Below are 10,296 nucleotides of genomic sequence, written 5' to 3' on the forward strand. Positions count from 1 at the left end.
CTGGAATGACAGCCCTTCTCTCTCACACACAAACACACACACAGACACACACAGTTACAGTGTCTTTCCTGTAAAGATAGGTAAAGAAATGGAATAAAAATAAAATTAAAAATACACAAATCAATCGTCGTCAATTAAAATATAATACAATAATAAATAAGATAAATATTCTTCGCCTTTAATTTAATATAAAATATAAATATTACTAAATTTCTATACAGTTCTTAATCTGACAAAAATGCACACTTTTAAAATTACTTAAATGTATATTTCAAATCAAAAGATTTCGTTATTTGATAGGCATTTAATTTTTTACATATTTAATTTTTATGATTATATTTTATTTTAATTATTTTATTTTATTTAGCAGAAACTTTTATTAGATGTTATATTTGCACAAATAAATAAACCACAAGCACACCTTTGTATTTTATCAAAACAAACATTTTAATGCATCACAGCCTTAAAACATGATTAAATGTTTCATGTCTTGTCTTCTCCCTCCAGCCATACCACACAGTGCTGCACAAATAATGTCATAAATAGCAATAAATCAGCAGGGAGTCTCTGATGGAGTGTGAACTGGTAACCTGGTATCAGCTGGGTCACCACTTCAGTCTCTGTGAAAATGGACCTGAGAATCAGACGAATAAAAATGGTTGAAAAGCAGCAGGTTGAGTTTTCAGAATGTTTGTGTGTCATTCAAAGTACCTTGGATGTCGGTGATCCTCCTGCGGTTTCGAGGCAGAGTGACATCCGGTCTGGAGATGGACTCGGGTGTTCTCAGCACCTCCTCCAGCCGACACTGCTCCTCATTTTCCTGGTGGGTCGACAGTGAGTTAACAAACAGCTTTTTCACCTCTTTGATTTTGTGTCATAGCATCAAAGTGAACAACCTGTGATGGGGTTTGCTGGAGGTGTTTCCTCCTGCCCACGGGTGTGTTTGGCCCAGGACTTTCTGCTCCGGTCTTCTGACGTTCCCGCTCCCTCTGTAGAAGGACGGCCTGCCGTGTGGTTCTGTACTCCAACGAAAAGTTACTGATGGTTTTACAGAAGTCCTCGGCTTTGGTGTCTCTCACCATGGACCGGGAGTAGCCGAGGAACAGCAGGAACGAGTGGAACCTAGAAACACAACAACCCACCAACACTTTAGGATGTGATCATTGATTGTACGACTCAACAACTTTCCTGTTCTCTGACCTGGTGGTTGAACTTTTAGTGTGACAGAACTGACTGATGCTAACTGCTGCTAAAGTACCCATAAGCCCAATTACACACGAGTACTGTAGGTCAGCACAGGTAATGTCTTTCTACAGACGAAGCTTGAAGGACGTTTTCCCCGTCGTCTACCTTTAATGTTGTAAAACCCAGGGCTAAGTATTTTTGGTTCATCAACCTAACCGAGTAATTTTAATGCCTGATGTCCATGTCCTCAATAATGTGTGAAGCCATGTTGAAATAACTTCAAATCACCTGTTGATAACCCGACGATGGACGGCTCTCAGGACCTTCAACCTTTCCTCGCACTCTTTCAGAATCTTCGGCAGCCTGTGACGGAGCGACCCCTCTGGGGCTAAGGCCTCATCACCACCTCCTCCTCCTCCTCCTCCTCCTCCTCCTCCTCTCCACTTGTCCCACTTTCCCCCTTTCTTCTTCTCCTCTGCCTTTTCCAGTACCTTCAGCTGTTCCCATGATGCTTTGCACTGGGACTCTAGCTGAGCAAAATTGGTTTGGACTTGGGAGTAGTCGCACTGGAAAGATAAATAAAATCTTTTAGCATTTCATAATCATATAATCCTCAACAAAGATGATGCAACCACACACCTTGCCAGCTTTAGTAACAGCTGTGATGTCAGAGTAGAGGTCAGAGGATTGTGGGTAGAGCTGCAGCAGCAGTGCACAGACGTGGTGCAGCAGGGGCTGGCGGGTGTGTGTGTCCCTCACCTGGGACAGCTTGCCCAGGTAGCTTAGCTCAAAACCACGAGCCTTACAGGGATATTAAAATATGTTGTAAGAATATGGGGTAAAGAAAAGATGTTGGAGAGAAAGATTTAATGTCTGGAACCATGATGATCTCACCTTACATCCGTTGAGAAAGTTCCCAATCGCTAAAACTGTTGCTAGAATACACCTGAAGGTCTGACTGGCTGTCAGTTGTTCCATGGCCAGCTTCAGATGGAACAGAGGCTCAGCGATTTCCTGTTGGGAGGAGGACGGCATAGAGGTGACTCATAGAGACTAGGTGAGCCATCAAATGCAGGTTTTATTTTTAGTCTGGTGACATCTTTGCTGATGAGAACAGAGAAGTCGTCACCGTGATGCAGCTTGTGTAGGTGGCACTATTGGTGGCAAAGTTAATATTTATGCATCCATCACCCACCCAAATCCTTCATTCCCTTTACACTTACTCTCTCTAAGGAGTCGTAGTCCAGAGCGAAGGCCCACAGCTGAAGCCTGGTGCTCAGGTGGGGGATTTCCCCAAGAGTGAGCAGGCAGAGCTCGGCCTGGGCCAGGGGACCGTGTGGGTTCTGGGCCTTGGTCTCCTTGATCAGACTGAGCTCCTCTTCTGTTGGGACTAGTAATTGAAGACGCTTTTTAAAAAGGAACAAAAAAAGAGATTAACTCCCTGTCAGGATGTTTAAAAATCAGGAGGACTTGACCTGTACCATACCTGGACGTCCTCTCTGTCCAGCACTCTGCTGTCCATGCTGTAGATAGCAGGGGGGAGGAGGCGTGGAGGGGGCAGACTGCTCAGGGCAATGGTGATGATGTTACTGCGCTTCATTCCCAGCACAGAGACCGCCGGCTGCTTCTGTGTCGGGATGAAAAAGGAATTTTACTAAAACCGAATGAGCATACACCAGAGTGCAGGATGAGTCATCAATAATTTTTGCGTTTTTCCAACATTCAAAGTAACAAAAAATGTAGTTCTTCAAATGGCCACTTGAGGGTGGCACGAAACACAACAGAGATACAGCAGAGATAAAATGTTTATCCTGGAAATGACAAATATTAGGGACATCTTTAAAGTCTCTGCAGAAGTGCCAAAAACTACAGTTCCCTAAATGGCCACTTGAGGGTTGGTTTTAAAATGAGATCATCTAAACAACTTTTTGTCATTGTTGTGGTAGATACAGGCATACAGATGATGTAGGTGGAGCAGGATTCTCACCTGTCGTGCAGAAGCCACATTAAAACTTGTGTTATTGCCCTTAGATTCAAACAAGTACTCCAGTCGGTTTGTGTCCAGATGCACAGGTTCAAGTCCGGCCCAAATTGTCTGAGCCCCAAATCGAGTGATCCTGGGAAGCTGGGCTACATTTTGCAGTTCCCTCCAATGCAGCTTCAAGGTGCGACTTTTGACTTTAGCACCTTTAGGGAAGACTGAGAGCAAGGATGGAGCAGGAGGAGGAAGAGGAGGAGGAAGAGGAGGGGGTGCTGGAGGCGTTTGGAGACAGGTTGATGATTGGACTGTGTGGGGTCCTTCGTCCTCTGTGCTGTCTTCCTCATCCCAGAGGTCTGAGAAGTCCAAGGTGTTGAGGCAAAGACGAGCAGCCGGTTTTAGGAATAAACCCCAGGATTCATCCAAATCCCAGCTCAGGTCCTTGGTATGATCCGACCCCTTCATTGATCCTTCAGAGACTCAAAGTCAGTTGATAAGTCTCCTCATTCTAGAGAAAATAACGGTCATATAAAGCGTCTTGTCTTCTCACAGCCACCTCACAGTCTTTGTATATCCATCTGTCTGTGGATGCTCGGCCTCACTTGTCCACCACAGAAGCTCACACACCCAAATCACATTTTTCTGGAACCACCTCTGGGTGTTCTCACTGCACCGTAACCTGCAATTGGGTGCAGCATTTTTGTCCCTCAGATCTGAAGCAACGAGTAGAGTTTGACCCAAACAGGCCACTGTTGTCCTGTTCTGTGCCACAAACCTGCAACCTCAGTCAAAGACAAAGAATTTCAGACGGAGTTGTTTTTAGTCCTGACGTGAAAATCCGAGGAACGCCTTCACTGCAGCACTTCCAGATTATCCAAAAGACATGCCTCTGCAGCTACTCCCCGACTTTCATCTCCCTCTGCCTTACTGTAAGTGAGTGAGAGTTTTCGTTTCAGGGAGAGAGAGAGAGAGAGAGCTGCAGTGGTCGGCTGGTGCATCAGTTCTGGTTTATTTGAGTTGCACCCTTTCCCTTAATTTCCTTATCGAGCATGCATCTCCTGTTTGTATTGCTACTTATGTATACACAAACTTCTCTATCTGCCTCTGAGGATCTGTTACTTCCCTCCATGAGCACATTAAACGGTAGCACTGGCCTGCACTGCTTTCATTCTGCATGCAGCTTTGTGGAGGACATGACAACGTGTGGACTGTCAGTGCAAATTCTTTCAAAGAAAAACACGCCTTTAAAAAATATTGCAAATAAAAACGACTCCCAGTCTCTAATCAGCTATAAACATCATATACTGCTGTGTTCTTAGAAGTCATTTGCATGGTCCACATGCAGCCATAATGAGGATCCCTCCCTCGGCCATTAGGTCTCTCCTAATTACACTTTTATCTCGCTCAGTGGACCCACTGTCTACCGGCTGCAGCAGGGCTCATGGGACGTTTAGGACGAAATGAGCTCTATTTGCAGATCATTTATTTATCAACAGAAGGTTTTTAAGACTGCTGCACTATTTGAATAAATACTGTTTTTATAGACTTATTTGTTGCAGTCCTCTAAGGGAGTGGTCATACAACTAGCAGATACAAACTCTACAGAACATTTTGTTGTCTTAATGCTAATATTCAATTTTTACTTTGTCTAGACAATGCTACAAAGAGCGAGGAAGCTAGCTGGTTGATGTTTTGAGAAGCATCCCAGTGGCGTTTTAGTGATGATGTGGGTCATGTTTTTGTCACTGTGGGAATAAAGATTTCCGGACGAGTTCCTTTGATGAGACTGGGACCAGGATCTTCCAAGATTCCTCTGTGTGTGTGTGCGTGTGTGTGATAAATGTCTGCATCTCTTTTCAACTGTTTCTCTGTCTGTCTGCTCTCTCAAGATAAAGATCAGGGTTAAAAATTACAGTAATCGTTTCCAGTTTGAGGTTTGAGAGATGTGAAGGAATCAGAGCTTTGATTCTGTCTTTTAGAACTGAGACGCTCAAACATTCCATTAAATAAAAAGAAGACTTCACAGTTTTATTGGACTCAAAACACATTGTGGCAGCATCTTGACTTCAAACCACTCAACACATACCTTTGTGCACCGTTTTTTGTCTCAACAACTGAACGCCTCATTTTCCTGAAAGACAATTACACACTGCTTCACAGCCTACACTCACTGTAACAATGCATTTCGGGAAATATGACAGTCGAGGTATGTACGTATGTATTTTGATGGATGGGTTCACAAAATGACTTTCATATCATGATTTAGGCACAAAAAAGTGCTGGTCCGAATGGTCCTGTTCTGAAATGCATCTTAGCAAACTGTAGTTCATGAATCAATTATAATTTTAAGAGCAAATTAAAACAATAAATTGAATACTTAAATATAAACAATTCATTTTTAGTGTGGCTGCTCAAATTTGCTAGTGAGTGAATACCACATTGTTGAGGTTAAACTACGAAGCTACATGCTATGAGGGCAAACCATAAAGCTAAATATGCTGAAACATAAACTAGGACTTTTTTCTTTATATATAATGAAAAAAGTATAGAAAACCCATCATTCAACTGAATCCTACTGTTTTGGTGTAAAAATAAACAGGAAAAACACACCTGCATGAATCAAATGTTAAAAAACTTCTCTTATCTACCTTTATTTTGAAAGTCAGGAGCGGAAGTCCCTCGTCTGCGCGCTCCCGCGGTGTTTTGGGTAACGCTCGGTATCCCGGCGAGAGCGCGCGCGCCTCTCTCTCTCTGTACTGTATCCGCCTGACTGTTGTCTCGTCTGTCACCGCTCGCGCTGACATCACGCGGAGGATTCGCTACAATGTCAAACATCCAGGGGCAGCGCGAGCTCACGGCTTCCCCGCGCCACGATGATGAGACGCACCGCCGCGTGCCGCTGCTCCAGCTCTGAACGCAGAACTCCATTCACATTCTATGGCTTTTATTCCGCGCTGTCGGACGGGATGTGTTTGAGGTAAGATGGGTCACTCCGCTCTTTATTTAAATCATCCCTTTAAATTCGGCGCTAGTTTGGTTTTTATTACACTTCAGATTATGATGTAATGTTTGAATATTTATCATTAAAACGACAGTTTGAGCTGATCCCCCCCCCCCCCCCTCGTCTGCTCTTTAAAAGTTCTCCGGCTCTCTAACATTGACTGTCGTAGGCTATTACGTAATGTGAGTGCGGACACTGCTGAACAGATGTTACAGTGAGGTGATGACAAATCTCTGACACACACACACACACACACCCCGCTGTTTGCGTAAAGACAGCATCATTTGTCACACAAGTTTTGACACTAGTAGTGAATTTTGGCCCGGTCATTATTTATTAATGGAACATTAAGCCTGATGACATCAGCATTAAATACAGTGTATTACACCTCATGAATCCATAGACTGTTCCGTTAATTAAACTGTTTGTAGCTAATTGTCAAACTTAATAAGCAAAATTACTACTCCTGTGTGTGCTGCAGGTGTGTGTGGTGAGTGTGTGAGCCAGGTCAGAGGTCATGCTGCGGAGGGAATCCGACTCCCAGGGCCTTTTTACCTCTGGAGAGACGTCTGACAATGACTGTGAGGTGAGTTATTTGTTCATTTGTATGTTATTGGAAGCTATTTCCCCATTGTGGGACAAATAACGGTTTTCTTAATCTTAATTATACGGTGGCTCTAAGCTGTCGAAAATGTCACATGCTGCTAAAAACAACATACAACAAATCTACAGACTGCACACAAAAGATATAACAGATGATGAAGGTTGTCTAAAATGCAGAATTACATCACTTTGAACATTGAGGGCAATGGCGATTGACTCGCTTTCAGAGCCAGCCCTCAAGTGGCCACTTGAGGAAATGCAGTTTTAGGGACTTAGTTCATTGTGTACTGTGTAAAAGGGGCTCGCACAACACAAGGTTGTATTTATTTCTACAAAAAAAGACAAATAAACAACAGAGATAATTGATCTGATGTATCTTCAGCTGTCATAACTAAGTCTGGACATTAAAACGAACTGACAGCGGTTCCTTACACATTATGGAGTCCATCAAAGCTTTAACTTGGTTAATGTGCGTCTGTGTAAAGATAAAAGCTTCAGATAAGTCAGGAGATCACAGCTGTTTGTGCTCTGTGTGTGTCTCAGATGGGGGCGAGTTGTGGAGAGGTAGATGGAGTGTGTCTGTGTGAGGCCGGTCCCTGTACACTTTATTCAGAAGCACACACGCCTACGCCGGTGAGTGCTCAGGCACTTAAGTGTCTGTGTTTCTTCATCTGTAATCGTGCCTTTAGCTTCCCACTGACCTCTCTGCAGGTTCTTTTGTAACTGTATGTGTTTTTTCCTCTTCTCAGGAAACACTGCTGTGTGAACACTGTGGAAAAAGAGTGATGATGACCAGGTACTCTGAGGGATATGGCACAGAGGTAATGTCTAACACGCTGTGTGTCACATGTGTGCACTATTGTTCACAGAGCTTCATCATCTTCATCATATCTTTAGCTAGCTGTTGCTAACATTACAGTCTTTGGTAGTTATCCTCAAACAGTAGTGTACATAGCAAGTCTGTGATGCCTACGCATTTTTTTTAGAGCAGAGAAGAGTATAGCATTAGCACAGCTAGCTAAATGTTATTGTGCAATGTTTTACACTGGAAATATGCAACATCAGAAACAACTCTACTACAAACTAGCTAAGAAATCCAGCTAGTTAGTCATCTATAGAGGTAGGTTTTCATTAGTTACATTTGCTTTGAGCTCTCAGGTGTGCTCTCTAGTGGAATCTGCCGGTAATACATGTAGCCTGTGACAGGCATCTCTCAAGATTAGGATTAATCCCCGTGGGAAAATTAAGTTATAGGTGACATAGCCTTTTGGAGCATGCTATCCTAAGTTTTAATGAACATCCTAAAAGCACTATATAAAATAAATCCACAAAATCACACGGTACATTTAAGTTAACACTCTTTGTGATTTCTGTTATGCCCTCTAGTGGAATTCTCTGGTAACACATATGGGCAAAGTTTTTTAGTAGTTTTAGAAAAATAAACATTTTAATATTTTTTTGTTCACATTTGAAAGATTAATATGAGTTACTATGGCATCTACAATATTCAGATTGTTGTACAAGCCCTGTAATTTTGTAATCCTAATTTTAAGCTATAAAATGTAAAAGTTGCTTTACTTTACTGCACCTGACAATAATAATCAATATTCCCATTATCACAAAAGATCCTTTATTGAACATTTTGGGATGTTTCTTTGAGGGGTAGATGAGAAGATCACACTAGGTTATAAATAGGAAGCCCCCACCAGATTAAGAGTCTTATTAGTCATGTTTTGGGTAGAGGTGTCAGCTGATTCAGATGCATTAACAGTAGTGATGCTAAAAAGTGACGCATGAATACACTCAGATAAATGCCATCATGGAGTGTTTTTGGTTGTTTTAGTGATGACTCACTGTGGCCTTTTCAAAATAAAAGCCTTCACAGATTTTTTTCAATTGATTTGTCTTCTCACAGGAGGAGTGTGTCTTATCTGACCCTCAGGGGGAGAGTGATGCAGATGCAGACATCGAGGACACAGACTGCAGGTTTGTCATGTTCATTCTCTTTGCTTCGCTTCTCACAGCTGTCTGACCTTTCTGCACCTTTTGATCGGTCCAGACTCCAGGAACCCGGTTCTCTCCAGCGAATTAGTTCACGGAGACGTAAGCGCCCTCGAGTGGCACGACAGGACACAACAGAGAGTGAAGACGATGGTGGGCGGAATCAAAGATCCCATCGCTGGAACCTGAGGCTGAGTCCTGACAGAGGTCGGAGCAGGACCATCCTGGAGGTAACATCGCTCAGCATCCGGACTCTGGGCTTAGCTGGGCATCACAACAACTCCAAATGACCGAGGTGTCAGCTCAGGATCTGAGTTTAACGTGACATGTTAGGAGGCCGTCTGCCATTTATGAGGCAGATCCTGAGAGATTTGAGTGCTCCATTGTTACCAGTGGTGTCCGTCAGTTTGATCCTGGGCCCTTTTCTATTATTCATTATCTAGGTCATGTTCTCCATTGATAGATAGTTTGCCAAGTTTTCCTTCCCCTCGCTGTCGCACATCAGGAGGCTAGCTGCCATTGTAGAGGTGGACTTTAAGAAATATGAGTGCTGAAGTTACAAACCTCCTTATAGCAGCAGGTGTTCCTCAGGGGTTTGATCTTGGTTTCTCTGTTATTAATTATTTCGGTGTGATCTTACACAAATTTGGAATCCACCGATGGATAATATTCACCTCACTTTTATTAACTGCACAGTTTTTTATTCCCAGTCTGCTATCTTTGATCCTGAGAGCAGTTTGTAACCTAGGATAAACCCTCCACCTCCAACCGAACCGGTTAATCCAAGTCGTTTGCAGGGGTTTACAAAGGTGACGCTGCCTCAGGATCGCTGGTCTTGATGTCTACCTCTCTAATCATCAGACATGACATTAGTCTCCTTGCTTCTATATTCCAGGAGAGCATATCACAGGTCAGGCCTCTGGTCATCTGCCGGCCGAACGCAGAGAGGAAGAAGAGTCCGGGCGAACTCACCTGGAGTTCCAAGCTGATGTCTCTGTGGCCGCCGTCCCTCTCGCTTCCTCTCCTCCTCCTCCTCTCACTGCCTCTCTCGCTCTCCCTCCTCATCGTTATCGTGTCCTTCCTGCTGCCGTGGGCCAGCGCTTGACCCACCGCCGCCTGCATTCCAAACATTACAGTAAATAATAATGTAAACTTAAGTATACTAGCAGATTTTTTTCCTCTTTCCAGGATTTACTAAACAACATTCTGTCCTCCATTAAAACCAAATAAAAGGGCACAGGTTCAGATGTTAACCGACAGCACTCTCTTCCTCTCTAAAAACTCAGCGCTCGCCTCTGTCTCATACAGTCTCACCTTCCGTCTCACTTTCTCACCCCCTCGTCTGTAAAAATAGACCTCTCATCTCGCTCCTTGTTCTAATGAGCTACAGGAGTGATAAGTGGGGGTGGGGGTGGGGGGGTTCAGGTTCATTCAAAAACAGGAAAACAGGACGAAGCTGCTGAACTATGCAATTCCTCTGATCCCATCGTGGCCTCTTAACGGCTACGTCTCTCCCACTGTCGTCACC

The 10,296-nt window shown here is 43.6% G+C and overlaps 1 protein-coding gene across 3 annotated transcripts; it reads right to left on the bottom strand.

The window, feature by feature from the left end:
• Positions 1-493: 493 nt before the first annotated feature.
• Positions 494-10,296, bottom strand: LOC114435871 (FH1/FH2 domain-containing protein 1). 3 transcript variants are annotated; one of them, XM_028405817.1, is made up of 10 exons: positions 10,083-10,296; positions 9,741-9,884; positions 2,672-2,812; positions 2,409-2,591; positions 2,080-2,199; positions 1,825-1,986; positions 1,474-1,751; positions 897-1,122; positions 712-820; positions 494-634 (listed from the first exon to the last, which is right to left on the bottom strand). In XM_028405817.1, exons 2-10 carry the CDS (start codon positions 9,831-9,833, stop codon positions 606-608), a joined length of 1,341 nt encoding a protein of 446 aa, XP_028261618.1. In that variant the 5' UTR covers positions 9,834-9,884; positions 10,083-10,296; the 3' UTR covers positions 494-605. The 3 variants fall into 3 exon arrangements, with proteins under 3 accessions (XP_028261618.1, XP_028261617.1, XP_028261616.1); XM_028405816.1 differs by having other exon boundaries at positions 9,741-10,296; XM_028405815.1 differs by lacking the exons at positions 9,741-9,884; positions 10,083-10,296 and adding an exon at positions 3,173-4,187.

Source organism: Parambassis ranga, chromosome 5, assembly GCF_900634625.1.
Source record: "Parambassis ranga chromosome 5, fParRan2.1, whole genome shotgun sequence".
NCBI classification, from domain to species: domain Eukaryota; kingdom Metazoa; phylum Chordata; class Actinopteri; family Ambassidae; genus Parambassis; species Parambassis ranga.

Coding starts and splice junctions, on each gene's coding strand:
- LOC114435871 (XM_028405815.1), bottom strand. CDS start 3,628: ATGAAGGGGTCGGATCATACCAAGGACCTGAGCTGGGATTTGGATGAA. Junction 2,200..2,408: donor ACTACGACTCCTTAGAGAGA/GTAAGTGTAAAG, acceptor TCCTCCCAACAG/GAAATCGCTGAGCCTCTGTT. Junction 635..711: donor GAGGATCACCGACATCCAAG/GTACTTTGAATG, acceptor TCTGATTCTCAG/GTCCATTTTCACAGAGACTG.